The sequence below is a fragment of the Bufo bufo genome, chromosome 8 (genome assembly GCF_905171765.1).
Source record: "Bufo bufo chromosome 8, aBufBuf1.1, whole genome shotgun sequence".
In the NCBI taxonomy this organism is placed as follows: Eukaryota; Metazoa; Chordata; class Amphibia; order Anura; family Bufonidae; genus Bufo; species Bufo bufo.
This window is the reverse complement of record NC_053396.1, coordinates 206,929,999-206,951,444: the sequence shown is the minus strand read 5'-3', so window position 1 is coordinate 206,951,444 and position 21,446 is coordinate 206,929,999. Positions and strand designations below refer to the sequence as shown.

Sequence of the window (21,446 nt, the reverse complement as noted above, 5' to 3'; positions counted from 1 at the left end):
CCTTAGTTGCCCTGGTTGTGTGTTTCGGGTTATTGCTATGCTGGAAGACCCAGCCACGACCCATCTTCAGTTATCTTACTGAGGGAAGGGGGTTGTTGACCAAAATCTCGCAATACATGACCCCGTGGCTCCCTTCAATGTGGTGCAGTCATCCTGTCCCCTTTTCATAAAAGCACCCCCAAAGTATGATGTTTTCACCACATGCTTCACTGTTGGGACGGTGTTCTTGGGGTTGTACTCATCCTTCTTTTTTCTCCATACACGGCAAGTCGAGTTGATACCAAAAAGTTCTATTTTGGTCGTATATCTGACCACATGACCTTCTCCTATCCCTCCTCTGGATCATCCAGATGGTCATTGGTGAACTTCAAACAGGCCTGGACATGTACTGGCATTAGCAGAGGGACCTTACATGCCCTGCAGGATTTTAATCCATGACGACGTAGTGTGTTACTAACGGTAATCTTTGAGCCTGTGGTCCCAGCTCTTTTTAGGTCATTGACCAGACCCTCCCATGTAGTTCTGGGCTGATTTCTGACCTCTCTCAGAATCATCCTTACCCCACGAGGTGAGATCCTCCCTGGAGCCCCAGACCGAGGGAGATTGACAGTCATCTTGTGTTTTTTCCCTTTTCTAACAATTGCGCCCACAGTTGTTTCCTTCTCCCCAAGCTGCTCGCCTATAGTCCTGTAGCCCATCGGAGCCTTGTGCAGGTCTACAGTTTTGTCCCTGGTGTCCTTAGACCGCTCTTTGGTCTTGGCCATGGTGGAGAGGCTGGAGTGTGATTGATCGAGTGTGTGGACTGGACAGGTGTCTTTTATACAGGTAATAAGTTTAAACAGGTGCAATTAATACAGGTAATGAGTGCAGAGTAGGGGGGCTTCGTAAAGAAAAACTAACAGGTCTGTGAGAGACGGAATTCCTGCTGGTTGGTAGGTGATCAAATACTTATTTCATGCAATAAAATGCAAATGAATTATTTATAAATCATACAATGTGATTTTCTGGATTTTGATTTTAGATTCTGTCTCTCACAGTTGAAGTGTACCTACGATAAAAATTACAGACCTCTCTATTCTTTGTAGGTGGGAAAACTTGCAAAATCGCCAGTGTACCAAATACTTATTTTCCCCACTGTATATAACCCCTTAACCTAACAATTAGTATTCGACTAGGGCCTCATACAGACTCCCCACTTTTCCATATTACACAGCCACAGCTAACTGAATGTTTGCCCCGAGTGAAGGAAGGCCTGGCTATGACCCTGGTCTGTGCCTCCAGAGAGGGGCGAGTATCATACAACGACTCTTCAGTAGCATTTATCTGGTCCTAACGACATTGATAATGTCTCTTTCTATTTTACTTTATTTCTGTTTTTCCGCATTTGTAACTTGTCATTTTCTCCATCTTCAATTCTTTTCCTCGCCCTGATATCACCCAGAATGCCGAGGGCTTACAAGTGGCGACTTTTCAAAAGATGGCATCTTTAATAAGTGAAAAGATCCAGATTCCGGATATCTCCACGTGAGTCATGCTCTCCTCCACATCTGTGGCATGTTTTAGTACATAACTTGAACATTAATAAACCGCCCGCTTTGGGGTGGGGGCTTACAGACGGGTTCACAGGACCGTCCTAGCAAAATTAAAACTGTTGCCAAGTATAGCTATATATTCGACAAAGCAGTAATACCGCGTGAAACCTGCCACCGATTTTCTATTCATCATTCTGGCAATACAATTTACACTTAAAGGGGAACCCATCAGCAGTATCAATTCTATAAAACCACACCAACTGCCTGGTAGGGTTGACCCTGCTGATTAAAATGACACTAGTCTTGTGAAAATCAGCTGTCCAGTTCCTGAGACCAAAGACTTCGGCCCCTTGCAGATGAGCGTGTGTCACGCTGCAGCTCCCGGCCCGACCTCCCAGCACTGACGGGGGTCACAGAGCATTATATTGTTTTTATGATGCTATGTAACGCCTACAGTTCTGGAATGTATTAGATGACACCAACAGCATTATGTCAGAGTTATACACTTCAGAACTGTAAGGGTTACATAGCATCATCAATCAATATAATGCTATGTGACCCCCCATCAGTGCTGGGAGGTCAGGCCGGGAGCTGCACTGCGGACTCGCAGCATGACATATGCTCGTCTGCAAGGGGCCTTATATTCTTTATGCAAATGAGGGCCTTAGTGCACTGACGGGCGGGGTCCAGCCCCTCAGCTTTCTAGTACTGGCCACACCCCTCATTGTACAGTCATTTTATTCCACATAAACAAATCTTTCAGACAGTGCACCTGTTATAATAGGGTTGATCCTGCTGAAAGGAACTCTCCAAACAAAATGCATATGCATTTAGAAATATAATTAATGAGACATCTCCCTGGATCTCGTTATTTCTTCTCTCAGCTCCGGGGTGTGGAAGATTTCTGCGTTTTACAACTCTGCCCCAGAATCAAACTCTACAGCTGAATTTGAAGTAAAGAAGTACGGTAAGTGTCCAAACGTCTGTACTGTACATACCCGGGTCAGGCTGACCCTCATGCTACAATCCCTGGCAGATGGCAGTGGTGTACTGTATATATCCATAGACCTCTGGTGGCAGATATAGCACTACTCCACCTAGTAAGTGACTCCATGGTCACCGAATACATCCATCGTTCATTTGTTCTTGTGTCACTTCATTTATTTTTTAGTTTTGCCCAATTTTGAGGTGAAGATAATTCCAGTACGTCCATATTTTCTGGTTTCTGAAAAAGAATTTACAATCAACATAGAAGTCAGGTAACGACTCGTTATAACTCTACACAGCACGTGGTAAAGCGTGTGCCGACACCGGAACACCACATCCAAATGTACCCGTCATCTATCTCATTCCAAAACTATGGACGTTATACACGATTTCCCATCACATATATCAATGGTATATTACAAATATCTCAATTGGAAATATAAAGTAGTAGGACGTACAGGGCTACTGGTCACCAACCAGGGTGCTGCCATTCAAGTAGTGTCACCCCACTACTCAGTAGGAACAAAGTATATACACTCATCTAAAGAATTATTAGGAACACCATACTAATACGGTGTTGGACCCCCTTTTGCCTTCAGAACTGCCTTAATTCTACGTGGCATTGATTCAACAAGGTGCTGATAGCATTCTTTAGAAATGTTGGCCCATATTGATAGGATAGCATCTTGCAGTTGATGGAGATTTGAGGGATGCACATCCAGGGCACGAAGCTCCCGTTCCACCACATCCCAAAGATGCTCTATTGGGTTGAGATCTGGTGACTGTGGGGCCATTTTAGTACAGTGAACTCATTGTCATGTTCAAGAAACCAATTTGAAATGATTCGAGCTTTGTGACATGGTGCCTTATCCTGCTGGAAGTAGCCATCAGAGGATGGATACATGTTCTCATTCTGTTTACGCCAAATTCGGACTCTACCATTTGAATGTCTCAACAGAAATCGAGACTCATCAGACCAGGCAACATTTTTCCAGTCTTCAACAGTCCAATTTTGGTGAGCTCGTGCAAATTGTAGCCTCTTTTCCCTATTTGTAGTGGAGATGAGTGGTACCCGGTGGGGTCTTCTGATGTTGTAGCCCATCCGCCTCAAGGTTGTGCGTGTTGTGGCTTCACAAATGCTTTGCGGCATACCTCGGTTGTAACGAGTGGTTATTTCAGTCAACGTTGCTCTTCTATCAGCTTGAATCAGTCGGCCCATTCTCCTCTGACCTCTAGAATCCACAAGGCATTTTCGCCCACAGGACTGCCGCATACTGGATGTTTTTCCCTTTTCACACCATTCTTTGTAAACCCTAGAAATGGTTGTGCGTGAAAATCCCAGTAACTGAACAGATTGTGAAATACTCAGACCGGCCCGTCTGGCACCAACAACCATGCCACGCTCAAAATTGCTTAAATCACCTTTCTTTCCCATTCTGACATTCAGTTTGGAGTTCAGGAGATTGTCTTGACCAGGACCACCCCCCTAAATGCATTGAAGCAACTGCCATGTGATTGGTTGACTAGATAATTGCATTAATGAGAAATAGAACAGGTGTTCCTAATAATTCTTTAGGTGAGTGTATATATAAAAGACTGTTTGCAAATGAAAATCCTGGAAGACAAAGGGAAAAGTATCCCATTAGAGTCTACAGGACGGCAGAAATCTTCAGAAACTGGTAAGACTGTTCTGACAGTAGAGTGATCACAAACTTTACTATTCACCTCTAGTGGGACGCCGCTAGGTTCAGCGACAGCGGGACGCTGCTGCACTCAGCCTTAGCATTGTTTCTTCAGATGCACCTGCGGTGTTGGCACTGACCTACCGTACAGGTTTCAATATTCCACGTTTGAAATAACAGTGAGAGTGTGTTGAACTTTGCATATGACTATCGGAATGGACATATAATAATGAAATAATCGGTGACTATTTACGGCAGTCAGCCGCCTTGATACATTTTCTTTGCTGCAACTAGTTCCTTATCAGGATTAGCATCGATTTATGCTGCTATCTAGCACTTTGGTTTCAAATTAATGCTGCTACATTCAACATATGCTGCTATATTTATTGTATTTTATTTGATGTTTTAAGTCTAGCATATTTATTCACAGGAGGTCAGTTGATTCATTTAGCCTATTATATATCCTGCATACTGTGTACCATTGATCCTGGTGGTATATTCCTACAGCTTATATACCGTTTTATTGGAGTGTTGATTGAATTTATTACCATTTTTAGTTATGTGCCTATAGCCTTGCATTTGAATTATTAAACGTAGTGACCAAATTTCCTCAGGTGTGCCCAGTCTTTTATATATATATATATATATATATATATATATTACAAATATCTGATGAATGTGGGGGGCCGACTGTTGGAACCTCGACTTCCTACAAAATGGTGGTAGTGAGACATCCTTAATGTGGAGTCCATCACTCACTATTGTGATGACCTCCGCTCTTAATAGGTGGAATGCGCCACCCCTCAGGGCCCTATCGCATCCCGGGTTTAGTGGAATGCCGAGTGGTGTGGTGCATATATGTGTCACGGGGGTCCTACTTGGATACAGCGGGACCCCAGGCTTAGGCTCCAAAACAAATAAAAGGGGGGGGGGGATATTGTTGAGTTAGGGGATGAAGAATAACTTGAGTCTAGACCTTGATAAACTTTAACAGCAGCTTTACTTGGGTGAACTTGATTCCAGACAATATTCAGGCTTTCTCTTGGTTGCAGCAGGCTTTGTCATAAACTGGCAGGCAAACTTGATAACTGTGATTTCTCTCTTTCTCTGCTGGGCTGACAGACTTGCTTAAAGGGGTTGTCCAAGTTATATTTATTGATGACCTATCCTCAGGATAGATCATCAATATCAGATCGGCTGGGGTCTGACACCCGGCACCCCCGCCGATCAGCTGTTTGAAGAGAAGGCGCACGCCGTGCCAGCGCTGCCTCCTCTTCATTGTTTACCTTCTCGTCGTTGCATCTGCAGCGGTGAGCAGGTGTAATTACACCCAAGCCGCCCCATTCATTTCTACAGCGATCCGTACCATTGAAATGAATGGGACGGCTTGAGTCCAGGTGCTCTACAAGCTATTTCCCTTTGGTGGCTCTGCTCCAGCCGAAGAACAATTTCCTCTTGGTGCTATATCTTCCATACATTTGATTCCATGGCAAGCATAGCTTAGCCTGCACTGGCTGTTATAGGCACGCCTGGCTGTGACCGTGCCCAGGCTTAAACTTCACTGTCTAGACTAGAGCTAACTAGCACTGCTGCCCCTACCTTCTGGTAGGAAGCAGGACTGGCACACTTCTGCCCAAAGGGGGGAGAATGGAATGGTGAGTTCCATTCTACCTAAGTATCTGTCTCTCTCTCTGCTATATATGCTGCCACCTGCTGGTGAACCAGGCATATTACATGAACAAAACAGTAATATCAATGCACACTTGTGAATGACCTGGAAATAAATACACAGATGGCATAGGCATTAGCAATAAAAGACAGTAGCGGAGTGAAAGAATAGTAACAACAGGGACTGTATTCAGATTACTAAGATGTTAGTGATGAAGTTTGGCTCACATTTTCTTACAATACAAGCCCCTCTTATGGTGACCATCAGGAGCAGATTATAGGCAGGGCACAAGGGACCCTAGAACTTCTTCCACCTTGGGATCCTAGGCAGCCTACAGTATAAACTCTCATTGCCCTGGCCATCTGTTACGGATCAATGAGTGTGGTCCCACTGTGCGTACTAAGCAGTTTGGCTTTTAGCTGACCCTAAGGGCGTTATTCCGGTGCTCCCCTGGTATTCACCCTTTAAAGGGAACCTGTCATTACTTTTATTCTGCCCTCACTCAGCACATTTAAGGGAGGTCAGAGGCACCCAAGTGTCACATCAGACCATTCTAAACCGTTTACATCAGTGTGGTCTGCGTGCGAGGGTACCTAACCATACCACCAGGCACAGGTGTCATCATCTTGCATGGGCCATGGAGCTTCTATGCTGGATAAGGGACCAGTGGGCCTCAGTGCTGTTCACTGATAAAAGTCGATTCATGCTGAGCAGAAATATTGTCCGCCAACAATGTTGGAGACATCAAGGAGGATGCTATGCAACAGCCACTGTTGTCACAAGACAAGTCTTTGTTGGTGGGGGTGTTACAGTGTGGGCAGATGTGTCTAGTCAGTACAGAACTCCCATGCCCTTTGTGAATGGTCCTTGTATGTCTGCATGAACAACACAGGCCTAATTTCATCTTCATGGACGACAATGCACCAGCTCATCGAGGTTCATCATTAGGGAACGGCTGCTGGAGACTGGGGTATCTCAAATGTAGTGGTCAGCACTTTCTCCAGACCTGAATCCCATTGAATACCAATGGGATCAGCTGAGTCAATGACCTGAGGGTCACCCTTCAAGAAGAGTGGGATGCCATGCCTCAGTAGACAATAAGTCGACTTGTAAACAGCAGGAGACATTATTATCAAGCTGTAATTGATGCTTAAGGCCACATGACAAGTTATTCAGACATTGACATTTTGTGGGTGTATACCCTGCACTGGTGTTGGCTTTTATTTCAATAAATTTTTTGAGATGAGGAATCACCATTGCTGCTTCTACTTAAATGCCCGACTTTCATGATATAAAATCACTGCAGAGTGAACTTTTTAAATTTTTCCATAAATTTCACCCAAAAGCCAAGTATCCCTAACTTTTTGTGATTAGTGTATCTATCTACAGTATTATCCATCTATTTCATATCTATCTATCTACCTGTCTATCTAGTAGTAGTGTCCATCCTAGGTACCTCTGACCGATGCTACTGTATAGGCATACAGAGCCATTTGCGACACCGAGGCTCCCATTGTGAAAAATGTACGGTATCTGAATGCTTCTGTATGGAACAGTGAAGTCCGCATGAGGACTTTCACAAAACTACACCCAATTTGCAACAATTTGGGCACACTTCACAACAAGGTCTATGTACACTTACATTAGTAAATTTGGGGCAGTGTAAAGGTAGCCTTAGAGAGTGAGGGCCCAGCTGTCTTCATAGCTCCCATAGAAATCACCTCTTCTGTGTCTGCTCTAAGGAGTCAGGTGATCCACCAAATTTATTGTCCAGGGGCTTCCACCGTCATCTGGCCCCGACGGCCATACATAATATGACATTTTAAAAGTATATGGATGAGAAGTTATACCTTTTACTACGTGCCATCAAAAAAAAGAGTGCAGAGCAACAGAAGATTCACTTCTTACCTTCTATATAGATTTGTAATATCCAGTTATACTCATGATCTCCTTCCTAATGCCATGTTCTGTATTATGCCCCATACATTCATTTATATAACCAATGTTGCTTGTCTCTGATTGGTCCAGATACGTGTACGGAGAGCCTGTGAGCGGCATCACTTACGTACGCCTGGGGATAATAGGTCAGGATGGGCAGAAGACTATACTATCAGGCTTGGAGCAGAACGTAAAGGTGATTATGATTCCCACTTAACCAAACATTCATCTCCATATTGACAAAGTCCTTTCAGTCAGAAATACATTTAACAGGATTTTATATGAAAGGAAATCCTGCACCAAGAACCGAGCACATGTCTACATTTATGATAATATTAATTATACTATAGAAATATAAATATATAGAAATATGTTGGAGATGTCGAATTTAGAAACCCATTACCCAAAAACCATATTTGAGAATTATGAGTTAATAGAGTGGGGTCCTCAGGAACTTGAGCAGAAAGGGGCTACAAAGAGCGTCTCTTTGCCTGGAGGACCCAACATGTCCACGAATTATACAACAACCCATGACAAATGTGTAATACTTCATTTCTGCTGTGGGGGTGGTGCAGGGAAATTGAACACAGGTTCTGTTCAGGTTTGGGGTGATTGATGGGAGTCCCAGAAGAGAGGCACTTTTTGATCAGGTTCTTTTCATAGGGTCTTTACAATAAAAAAGGGATTGTAGAACGTTGACAAGTCCTTCAAAAATGTAATAGTATTATACAGAAAGCTTCCTTTATTTCCCCACAAATTGAAAGTTTTATGATCATTTCATGACCATTGTTACTTGTTTTTCATGTTTTTCAGCTAATGGAGGGAGACGGCACTGTTCACATTAGTAAAGATGATGTTGTAAAGAAGATAAGTCAACCTGAAGAAAACCTAGTGGGGTCCACCTTATACATTGCAGTCAGCGTGATGGAGACTGCCTGTAAGTCCCAGGAACTTCACTCATGGCATGTGTAGCTTACTACTATACACATTTGCAGAATGCACTTCCATACACTACATGTAAATAACAGAAATAAAGGCAATATAGCCCTGCCATGGAAACAAACGAGAGTGTGCCCAAAATACCCACTTTTGGGCAAGGTTTGCCCGTTCATGTTTCCTGGATTGTCTGGGAAAGATCAGGACTGTTGACATACATGTGTTTCTCTGTTTGCAATTCCCCATTGGCGTGTTCTTCATACTATAGTACTTAATTTTTTTTAAAAACAGTGCCACATCTGTCCATGGGCTGTGTCTGTTATTTCAGCTCCACTCCGTTGAAGAGAATGGGATTAGCTGCAATACCAGAAACAACCTGTGGATAGGTGTGGTGCCGTTTTTGGAAGTCAACAGCCATATTATTTAATCCTGGACAACCTCTAAATAACTGAAGGATCTCATGATCTATGAGCAACTGTTTGATTTGCGTATATAGGTGGGGGGGGGGGCACTCAATATCTGGCAACACATGGAGCGCAATGAATACAATCGGATTTAAAAACAATTTAATCAGAGCTTAAAAAATAATATGGGACATCTGTGTCAGGCTGTTTTTCCAGCACCCAGATCTCCCCTCTCGGGTGGGCCAACACCCCCTCGCCATCACCAACAGCGGCACCTCAAGGCCTTCAATTCAAAACACTGTATATATGGGCATGGATATATGCAGACCTCTGCTACATTTGATGTGCAACTCACTTTAGACATAAATTATTGGACATGAATTCTCCAGATTGCCAGCTAGATCGTTAATTCCAGACAATTTATTTTATATAATCCTTTTATGCAATTTTATTCATGTCTACATATATATATATTTCTGTTCTTCACATTTGTTTAAAAAAAAAAAAACGCATTGAAAACGCATATGCGTTTTTCATGTTATATATCCTTATAGCCTGGGAGTGATCCATTTATCACTTTTAACAGGTTTCTAATGTGATCTATACTTTTAATATGTTTTTAATGTGATTTATACTTTCATTTAATGTGATATAATGTGATATACAATATTATTTATGCATTTATATGTGAGGCCGCTGCTTGAAGAGATAGGAACCTTTGCAGGGTATTAACCCCGAAGACACATTGATGAATGGAGACTTTGTAGTTCAAATCCGATCAGGAGGCGATATCCGTATCTTCTGAAAATTCCTCACTGTCCCAGAATACACCGCTTTATTGACAGCTACCATATAAAAGGTAGCCTTCTCTCACCCACTGAGGAAGGGGGTACTCCTAACCCCGAAACGCGCCTGGCACTGAACAGTGAGGGATTGAACGGAATAGAAGCGGTTTTAATATCACTGACTCTCAGAGGACATTCACATTATTACCCCTTGGCAGCAAACGGGGATCACCGCTGAACCAGCGCATCTAAAGTACGGGGCCAAGTTCTCCCCGCCTCCTGTGACACATCACGGGGAGCGCCACAGACCACGTGGGACGCCTCGTAAGTCCTTGCAGGGCAAAGCAAGAATCGTATCCCGTGTCCCCTGACTAACTTGCAGGGTAAAGCAGGAACCGAATCCCGTGACTTCTGACCAACTTCCAGCTACGGAGCTCTGACAAGTGATGAGACCTGGAGTGGTAAGGCAAACTATATGAATGTGGAAATATTGACAACTATTGCAAACTCCGGTACAGTTGAAGTACGAGGACTAGTACAAACTCTAACCTAATCCCGAGTTCACAGAGTACAAACATCTAATTATATCTTCAAGATTTATATCCTGAAGATTCGCATATTTATTCTCCCACAGGGATTGGCATAATATTCATTACACCTGCCAATTACTTAGTACTGGCCATTGCGTTATAGAGGACTTCGGTCTGTATTGTGTTTATTCATGAACATGTTTTTGGCCTTTACTATCTGCATGCCATTTTTTCCTAAGATTTTTCTCTGTTAAATTGTTTTTAAATCCAATTTTATTCATTGCGCTCCATGTGTTGCCAGATATTGAGTACCCCCCCCCCCCACCTATTTACGCATTTATTCTAAAGCCTTCCTACAGCACTGGGGGTGCTGAGGGGTGCCCACCAGTCCATCCGGACAATGTGGTTGAGCCACTTGTACTACTATTCCTAACTGTTTGAGGTGTGACTCTTGTCTCTTCTTCTCGTAGCTGGAACTATAGAAGAAAAGGAGCTCACCTCTGTTAAATTTGTCAGATCCCCCTACATTTTGGATTTATCGAAAACAAAGCGGTATTTCAACCCTGGGATGCCAGCAACGGTTGTGGTAAGAGGTTACAGTCTTTTTGTCACAGTGACATTGTGCTCTGTTGGTCTAAGTGTGACCTAAGATCAAATCATAAACCCAAAAACTAGAGATACACCTAATCCAGTAGGACCTAGGGATAAGAGTTATGGACAGGGACATAGCTATAGTGGAAGCAGGGGAAGCGGCTGCTACAGGGCTTAATCTCAGAAGTGACCCGCCCAGGAGGAGGACTGAAATATTTTTTTTTGTCAGGACCCCCTCAACAGTATTATACAATACATTATATATAGTGACAGTATATACAATATGAAATGGACGTAGCTGCTGCTGGGCCTGGTCTGAGAGAGCTATCTTGACTAGCAGTGGGAGAAAGAATTGCATGGAAGCGAGGGTTGCTAGGGGGGTGGGAATGCCCAATGAAAAATTTGCTGTGGGGCCCAGTCAGTTCTAGTTGTGCCACTGGCTGTGGAGGATGTGTGAACTTTAACGGCTTAAACTGGCCATTAATGTTGGCCAAACCCACTGATTTTGGTGGGACCAGCCAACTACCTCATCTTAACTCTTCCCTGATGTGTTAGGGCAAAGAAGGATCAGGATCTTAGATTACATGTCCACTCCTGTTTTTCTCAAGTGTCTGGAAGTGCTTTATTCCCCTCTTCCCACAGAAAACACATGCTGAGCTGAGCGTGCATGTATATAGGGAGGTCAGGAGGAAAAGCTATAGGCCAAATAATCATTCGGCCAGCAACTATCTTAAGTGTATGGCCCACCTGAAAATGTCTCCCTATTAGATAGTTGACCTGTCCTGCTAAAATCAGTGGGTTTGAATCATTCATAAATGGCTTTCAGCTCTCGTTATCTGTGCTCTATGTTGACAGGCAGAGGTCACTCATTCAGACGGCTCCCCAGCCCCTGGTGTCACTGTCAAGCTCTTCATATCTAACGTTGAACAGAATTCCTTCATATCCGATAAAAATGGAAAAACATTCTTCCAGATCAACACAGGCACCAACCAGGAATCCTTTGAACTTAAGGTAATGGCAAACTATATATATATATATATATGTATATATGTATAATCATCTCCATGACACATTTGCTCACCCTCTACTTTGTTCTTCTTCTCGTGCTAAGTTTTTCCAAGTATTTGCCAAGTGTATACATAGTCCATGCCATGTATCTAGGGAGTACAAGAAATCTGCTACAGGCATTAAAACATATGATCACAGTCTTCAGTGCACCTTGCTAGGATATGTTTGAGGATCATAAGCTAGGTTTGCCTTGGCTAGAGGAACATTGCATGGTGCATTGTGTTATAGTCATCACCTCTGAATTTAAGTGCTGCCTCACTTGGCTGTAAATCGACGGTCTTGATCAGGATAGGATACAACAGCTTTTAGGTGATTCCAAACAACGAGGTTCCACAGGAGGATAATTTCGGTCACAAAACCACCCCTCTTTAGATATAAAGGTTCAGGCACATAGTGAAGGTCCACCAATGTTTCCAATGGCAATAGCTTTAATTATACTCACAAAGGTATAAGATCAATAGGCATAAAACAGAATAAAATCTCTGTGGTTATAGCACCGCTCGACCCAGGTTTCGCCACACCAGCTTCATCAGGAGCGGATGATACACCCACATATGGGCGTTCCTTTTATATGGGTGTCAAAATAACATTCAATCTTCAAGTGAGGCAGCGCGACACCTTCTTTGAACTGTCTGTTGAATGTGAATAAGTCCGCTTCACACGGTAGTCTGCGACGGCAAAAAAGAAGAAAACACAGTGGTGAACTTTATTTTTTATTTTTATTTTTTATTTTTTAATAATTTATTTGTTTTATATATTGAAGAGACCTCTGAATTTAACCATCAGCTGTCAATTATGTGTTCAATATCCACAGGTTACGGCAGGAGGTGAAGGTGTACGTCAAGAAGAGCCACTGACTCTTACTCCCTATAACTCCAAGGCAAACAGTTTTCTTCACTTAGAGATCCCAAACCAAATACTAAGTCCTGGAGAAAATTGTAAGGCGTCAATAAAGGTTTTAACACCCGATTTTAGAAAAGTCAAGAAAGTTTATTATATGGTGAGTGGATGATGGGTCTTACGATCTGACTATACATCCCAATCTCTAATGGATGGTTACCAACGTATTTGTCTTGTGTAATATGGAGTCATCGTCATGTTACAGCAGTAACATTTTGTCCGCACAACTCTGTCGGTGAGTCAGTTTCCTAGCATTCCCTTATGTGATATTGGCTAATGGAAGGTCCTTTTTCTTAACATACCCCATAATATGAATTTTCCTGCTTGGACAATAGTTGATGAGGTGCAGCGTCACCTATTGGCTGTAGCCAGTTTCCAAATCACACTAAAGGATCATTGCGTGGGCATTTTTACAGGAATGGTTAGAAAGTTCAGAACTTCACTGAGAATCCCATATCTCTTAATCTTCTTTGGTTAAGACCACCTTGGTAACTGATATATTCCTGAACGTTCTGACCATTCCTGGGAGAGCTGGTCCAATAATTTACTCATGGAACCTGGTACATCCTACTTCCTAAATCATCTGGAAATTCAGTCTTTGCTTTTTAAGTATACTCTTGGAAGTACATCTAGATAGGTGTGTGATTCCTTCACATCTAGTCAGAGGTTGTACCTTCATTAGGGTCCCCTGACACAAACAGATTTCTACCCATAATGATTGGCGCGGGGCTCCTTTAGACAGCGCAATGATCCAATGTAGACAAACCTAAATATGTCATTTTATGATTATTATCTTTTGTATAAAGGAAAATGTATATCATATCGGGACCTTACAGGTGCCTGCCCATACATTTTCAATAGCTATAGGCTGACGGCTAGTCTTACCAACTTCCCCATACAAATGCACAATCGTCTTAGGAGGGAGAGTAAGCCACTGCCAAACACTGGTGTTGGCTTATCTCTATTCACAACAAAAGTATGGTAGTTGTTGAAATTCATCATGCTCTATCCTTCTTTCCCCCAATATACTGTATGATGTTGGCATGACCACAGACAACCAGTCTCGCCAAAATTGCCAGTTTTGGCCAACTTTACTTGTATGTGTTTGGTCACATTAATATCTTATACTAAGATTATTTTGGTCTTTTATATCTTTTCTTAGATTCTCAACAAAGGTCAGATTCTGGATTTGAAGTCCATTGACAGAGGAGATTTCATGGCGGTCAATGTCCCTGTCACAACCAGGATGGTTCCTTCCTTCCGAATTATTGCATACTATTACTTGAGCTCTGAGATTGTGGCCAATTCCGTTTGGGTTGACGTTACTGATGCCTGTGAAGGCAAGGTACCCATGACATTCTCAGGTTCTACATGACTCCCTGGTGGAAATGACATGTAAATTAACTGAGGGTTTATCTCTTTTTTTTAGCTGGAACTTAGAACAAACGTGTTGGACAGTATACAACCAGGAAAATCCTTCCAGCTCACAATAGAAACAGATGATAGCACGTCTGTGTCTTTATCTGCAGTAGATACAGCCGTCTACCTCCTGAACTCCAAGAACAAGCTGACCCCCAGCAAGGTAGGCAAAAAATCTACCATCTCTGTTCTCCTTATACACTCACCTAAAGAATTATTAGGAACACCTGTTCTATTTCTCATTAATGCAATTATCTAGTCAACCAATCACATGGCAGTTACTTCAATGCATTTAGGGGGGTGGTCCTGGTCAAGACAATCTCCTGAACTCCAAACTGAATGGCAGAATGGGAAAGAAAGGTGATTTAAGCAATTTTGAGCGTGGCATGGTTGTTGGTGCCAGACGGGCCGGTCTGAGTATTTCACAATCTGCTCAGTTACTGGGATTTTCACGCACAACCATTTCTAGGGTTTACAAAGAATGGTGTGAAAAGGAAAAAACATTCAGTATGCGGCAGTCCTGTGGGCAAAAATGCCTTGTGGATGCTAGAGGTCAGAGGAGAATGGGCCGACTGATTCAAGCTGATAGAAGAGCAACGTTGACTGAAATAACCACTCGTTACAACCGAGGTATGCAGCAAAGCATTTGTGAAGCCACAACACGCACAACGTTGAGGCGGATGGGCTACAACAGCAGAATACCCCACCGGGTACCACTCATCTCCACTACAAATAGGAAAAAGAGGCTACAATTTGCACGAGCTCACCAAAATTGGACTGTTGAAGACTGGAAAAATGTTGCCTGGTCTGATGAGTCTCGATTTCTGTTGAGACATTCAAATGGTAGAGTCCGAATTTGGCGTAAACAGAATGAGAACATGTATCCATCCTCTGATGGCTACTTCCAGCAGGATAATGCACCATGTCACAAAGCTTGAATCATTTCAAATTAGTTTCTTGAACATGACAATGAGTTCACTGTACTAAAATGGCCCCCACAGTCACCAGATCTCAACCCAATAGAGCATCTTTGGGATGTGGTGGAACGGGAGCTTCGTGCCCTGGATGTGCATCCCTCAAATCTCCATCAACTGCAAGATGCTATCCTATCAATATGGGCCAACATTTCTAAAGAATGCTATCAGCACCTTGTGGAATCAATGCCACGTAGAATTAAGGCAGCTCTGAAGGCAAAAGGGGGTCCAACACCGTATTAGTATGGTGTTCCTAATAATTCTTTAGGTGAGTGTATTTAATGACATGCATTATGCTTTATGCTACTTTAGCTGCTTGCTGAGCATGGTCTCCTCTGTGTCTTCCAGGTCTTTAAGGCCATGAATGCCTATGACCTGGGCTGCTCTCCTGGAAGTGGAAAGGATTATAAATCTGTCTTCATGGATGCAGGATTAGCATTTGTTTCATCTGTGGGATACAGTAAAATGAATGGTGATTGTATGATTGAGAAGCCATACATATATATTCTCAACTAAGTGGAAAATGTTAATAAATAAGCTTTCATATTTGTAATATATATCCTTTGCTTTCTTTATTTCCTCCTATGGAAACAGAAGGTCTGTTGCTGTTAATGGATCTAATTATGGTTTCACAGTATCTACAGAACAGATCGGCACCATAATGTATGAATAGCTGATGTTGATTAACACATCAATGTACAAATAGTCTAATTAGAATATATAAGCCAAAACCGATCAATCAACAGCAGCTTGTTGACTGTTTCCAGGTAGCAAAGGTATATAAATGAGATTTTTTTTACAGTGCCAGTCTGTGCCAATCAAGGAATGTCCTTGCAAAGATGATAACTTTTTCCATCATGTCCTTGTAGAATTCAACTGTAAAGATTCTCAAAGGAAGAAAAGATCCCTGGATTTTTCTGGCCTTGCAAATCAGAGAGGTAAATCTGAAGTTAAGTGCTCTTGTTGTGTACGTATGTGTCCTGTAATTTAACTCTTCTCTCATGAACTGGTCGTAATGGACGAGTTTTGGACTGGCCCACCAGAGGAACTTGTGGTAGGTTCACCTTTGGACATGACAATGGCACCCAATAAGGGTCATATGTACTATACTGGGGGCCATCACTGGTTGGTCCCATCAACTAGAATGAAGAAACTTTACACTTTTGTTTCAATTTTTTTTTTATCTCACTTGTTCTGTCTTCTTTATGTCCCAAGCAAACCAATTCCCAAACCAGAAGCTTAAGCAATGCTGCCTCACTGGAATGAAGCTTCTGCCTCCTCGTATGGAAAGAAAGTGTGAGGCTCGAGCGAACCGCGTAGCAACTAATGACTGCCGTAAAGCATTCCTCGACTGCTGCAAATACGCTGAGGAACTGCGCAAAAAGATCCAACTGAGTAAACAGAAGGATGTGATTGGGAGAAGTAAGGAACTTTATTAAGTTTTGGTTTGTTCAATGGGATTTGTTTGGCATAGCACAACAGTGGGCCCCAGAGATTGGACCATCTTGTATATAATATGATGTCTCGGTATGGCATATACAATACAATAAGACATTAGATCACGGTTACCTAAGGACAATGTAACTAGACCATCCTGGTTCTCGAACTACATAGAAGAATTATTCTCATCTAATAAGTTCATGGTTTTACACTAGGATACATGACTGGTCCAACCTCTGACACCCCCACCCTTCCGTATCTAGCACTGCTGCCCGGTCATTCATAGTATATTATGGAGCTTTTTTTTCCCTAGAGAATATCTCTAGGGGGACATGGCGAGTCCCTATGGCTCTATAGTACCCATGGTGGAACCATAGAGGTGGACGATGCTGTGGGCACAAGTTGCTCTTCCCCTTTGTCAGATCTTCTGATTTGAATCTGATGAAGGGGCCAGTTTAGCCTGAAACGTGTTGTTCTTTTGCCAATGGTTGAACATTCAGCCAAAATAAAGTAATGGCACATCTTAGCAACATACCATCACTTTACAAGCTGGGAATACTGCTTTAACTCATGCAACATGGCACCACAGCCTGTATCTAGTTGTAAAGAATATATGAGTCAGGAACTTTTAATGTTCAGTAATGATCACCATCTAATTGTCTTCCATACAGCACTAAACGAGGAAGAGGAGGACGAATTCACTGATGAAAGTGACGTGCAAGTCCGTTCATCTTTTCCAGAAAGCTGGTTATGGAGAACCATCAATGTCAATAAAAAGTACAGGTATGGCCCAAAAAAAAATTGTTACAGTATTTGCTCTGGTGTATTGGAACAGTTCCATGGGGGAGATCTCCATGTGTCTTCATATATGTGCGTAGTGGTAATGTCACGATGGGGAGTGTGGGAAACTCCCCACCATATTAAGAGAGAGCTGATACTAAGCCTGGGCACAGGGAAAAGGCGCAGGTCACCTCCTACAGTTGCCCTAATCCTTACTCTGATCTCCTGACCGTATGAGCACCCCCTAAAGGTGGGAGGGCTCATACACTGGAACCTAGATACTGCTGACACAAACGGTCCCTTGCATAGGGTCAAATCACTGCGAGACCTCAGCACACATCTTGTCAAGCGGCTTTTGTGGGTGCACGTCCCCTGGTAGATTCTTTCCACCCAAGGAGTTAATGAGTAGCTTGTACCGGTGGTTCGGAGACAGCACACCAGAGACAATCTTTATTTTACCAGTGGTACAATCTCATGATAACATTTAGTTCGGTGCCCTTTATCAAGCTGTGAGGCCGGTCATATCATTTCCACGGCGTGCAGTCTGCACGCCGTGGAAATGATATGACCGGCCTCACATCCTGACAAAGGGCACCGAACTGGGCCTGAAACGTTGCAATAAGCAATAAATGTTATCATGAGATTGTACCACTGGTAAAATAAAGATTGAATTCAAAGCTATTTGCTGTCTCTGGTGGGCTGTCTCCGAACCACTGGTACAAGGTCCCTTGCATAGGGGTCAGAAATAGGAGACAACCGGTTCCTCAAGGACACAGCCGAACCGGAGTCTCCAGTGGCCTGGTAACAGAAGGGAAAAGATAGATAGAGCTGCAACTGAACGGCAGGTAAGCACCAGGTAAACAACAACACACCAGAACAACAAACACTTACCTGCCGCAGCAAAGATGGAACAACGACAACCAAACAACCTGGAACCTCCTGCGAACACCGGATGCAAGCTGGCTCCAGGCAATGCTGCTCCTAAGCTTTAGGTTCACCCCTCCGGGAAATCAATGGGGCCCCCTTCAGGAGGCATAGACAGACAAGGGGATGTCTAGCAACCATGCCAGGCATAACTCCAAACATGCCAGGCATAACACCAAACAAGACATCACCACACACCCATAAAACCCACACCAAACACAACAGGTAATAGTAGGGGATAGAACATAGAAACAAGGGGGTGACATAGATATTCAAATAGGATGGCCCTAAGACTGGACAGATGGAATCCAGGAACATCAACACTCCAACAGACACACCAAGGCTGGAGACAAAACTAGCACTCAGGCTCAAAACACAAGGATAAATAGAGCCTAGAGACCACACCAAGTTTCACACCAAGGAAGACAAATCTTAACCCCGAACACACCAGGATGGGAAGGGACACACAACTAAAAGGGGAAGTACACATGCAAACCGCAAACTACACGTTGCCACAAGCAACAAGTCTGCACGGCAACCGCGTCACGGTCAAACAACAATATAACCGTGACAGGTAACAGCAGATAGTACATACAGCTTGTTAAGGATGATAAGATGGTAGTCAGCTGGAGCGTAACTTTAAAGGCTATGAACACCTTTGGTGTTTTTTGTATTATTGCAATCTACTGTAATATTTTTTCAATTGGCCTTTATTAAAAATGTTCAAGTTTTTCCAGTACAGCTTTCAGTTTCACTGCCTCTGTAGACTGTTACGTCTCTGCCTTAGTGAATCCATCAGAGAACTGATGGCTTGATCTTTAGCCCTCACCTTTACTTTCCTAACAGCTTATAAAGGGGTTATCCAGTAGAACAATTACCCCCCACAATGCCCATACACCTCCTATAGATGATACTTACCCGGTCCCTGGCACCCACGTTCCTCTCAATCCCTGCACGGCTTCACTGCATCTCCCCTCTATGCTAGGGAGGCTCGTCACCGGTGAGGCCTTCTATTGGCTGCTTCACCTGTCGCCAGATGTTTTGATCTGCGCGATGGGGAGATGAAGCGGTGGCCGCACAGGGATCCAGAGGGACACGAGTGTCGGGGACCGGGTAAGTATCGTCTATAGGAGGGGCCGGGCATTCAAACTGTTTATAAGCTATCAGGGAACTAGAGGAAAGGGCTACAGAGCAAAAGGATTTACAGAGAAGGAGACGGAACAGTCTACAGATGCAGTGAAAGTGAAAGCGAAAGCTGTTGAGGAAAAACTGTTGAAAACTTTTAATAAAGATTAAAATAAAAAAAAATATATATTTTATGGAAAAAATAAATAGAATGGAATAATAAAAATTTGCCCAAAGTGTCTGTAATCTTTAAAAGTGTCTCTGTCACCAGGATCAACCCTATTAAACCAGAAATACTGGCTGGTAGGGCTCATCATGCTCATTAAAACAATACCTTTCTTTTGTCTGTATGATAAACAGCTACAGGGAAATGTGCAGTTTTATCCATATGCAAATGAAAAGTTTGAGCACCAAGAGGCAGGGCTGAGCACTGCTTTGTAACATCCCCTGTGCTCTGCACACTTCCCCCTCCATTTGATTGACAGGGCTAAACATGCTTAGGGCAGAGCTGTGTGCTAGCGTCTACATATCACATACACTATGTACTATAGCTTCACCACACTGAGATCTGCTCGGAATGTCAATCTGCATATTACTGCTTTATTTACAAGCACAATATATGATTATAAAGACACCAGTAATGTGTATTAGCTTCTAAGCATAGAAAAACATACCTCTCTATGTGGTAATGCTATAGCTTTGTATGTAGAAATCCCACGTTTGAATCCTGGGAGAAACTGCCAGTTTTTTTCTTTTACATTTAACCCCTAATTAAAGTATATATCCCTATAGTCTATCCTCATATTGAGAATAATGTTTTTAGAAAGCTAATAAATATTATAGGTTTCTTTATAATCTATATTGCCTGTGAATAAACCAGTAATAGGTTTCAGGTTTCTAAGGGGAAAAAAAACAGTAAGGCCTTTTTATTATTACACCAAAGGTGTTTATAGCCTTTATTAGTATATGCTTTTATTATAGGTTAAATAAAAGAGAAACAAATAAACAGAAAAAAAAAGTTTAGATAAGTCTCTCTGGTGATTTGAATTTAGGATTTCTACATGGATGACCGACCAGTGACCACTAAGCTATAACACTGACACATAGAGAAACGTGTATTTTCTATGCTTAGAAGCTAACATACATTACTGATTAGTGATATGATATATAGATACTAGGACACAGCTCTTCCCTCAGCATGTCTAGTGCAGTGGCCGGGTTTGGGGTGGCCCCAAGCTACGCTGGGTCCCCCGGACACCGTTGAGGAATCACCATGTGTTGCTGCTCTCCGGAACAGATAGTAAGACATGGTGCACCACAATGGGAAATAAGTCCAGAGAGTCAGGGTCTGCATGTCATGGTCTTACCTGCTTGCTGCTCTCCTTCGTTTGACATGTGCTGGCGGCCATCTTGGGTCCTGGGTTTCTTGTAGCCTTCCACCCTGCGGCTCCTCCTTCCCCTGGGAGGAGCTGGATGCCTAGCTCATATATATAGGAGGTCTGTGGCTTCAGTTCCTTGCTTGGTCCTCTTGTGTTCACATGCTTCTAAGACTGCTGCTGCTTCTGGTTCCTGATCCTGGCTTCGTCTGACTACCCTGCTGGTTCCTGATCCTGGCTTCGTCTGACTACCCTGCTGGTTCCTGATCCTGGCTTCGTCTGACTACCCTGCTGGTTCCTGATCCTGGCTTCGTCTGACTACCCTGCTGGTTCCTGATCCTGGCTTCGTCTGACTACCCTGCTGGTTCCTGATCCTGGCTTCGTCT

At 43.0% G+C, this 21,446-nt stretch overlaps 1 protein-coding gene across 2 annotated transcripts in view; it reads left to right on the top strand.

Annotated features, from left to right (window-relative positions):
* LOC120977034 (complement C4-like) overlaps positions 1-21,446 on the top strand; it is a 57,883-nt gene that overhangs the window by 9,022 nt on the left and 27,415 nt on the right. For both annotated transcript variants that reach the window (XM_040404758.1, XM_040404757.1), the window contains exons 5-18: positions 1,442-1,524; positions 2,417-2,499; positions 2,704-2,791; positions 7,899-8,004; positions 8,622-8,745; positions 10,934-11,049; positions 11,910-12,065; positions 12,937-13,122; positions 14,185-14,367; positions 14,452-14,604; positions 15,764-15,887; positions 16,285-16,353; positions 16,631-16,837; positions 17,527-17,638. In XM_040404758.1, the coding sequence (XP_040260692.1) occupies positions 1,442-1,524; positions 2,417-2,499; positions 2,704-2,791; positions 7,899-8,004; positions 8,622-8,745; positions 10,934-11,049; positions 11,910-12,065; positions 12,937-13,122; positions 14,185-14,367; positions 14,452-14,604; positions 15,764-15,887; positions 16,285-16,353; positions 16,631-16,837; positions 17,527-17,638 (1,790 nt within the window). The remainder of the gene's footprint in view (positions 1-1,441; positions 1,525-2,416; positions 2,500-2,703; positions 2,792-7,898; positions 8,005-8,621; positions 8,746-10,933; positions 11,050-11,909; positions 12,066-12,936; positions 13,123-14,184; positions 14,368-14,451; positions 14,605-15,763; positions 15,888-16,284; positions 16,354-16,630; positions 16,838-17,526; positions 17,639-21,446) is intronic.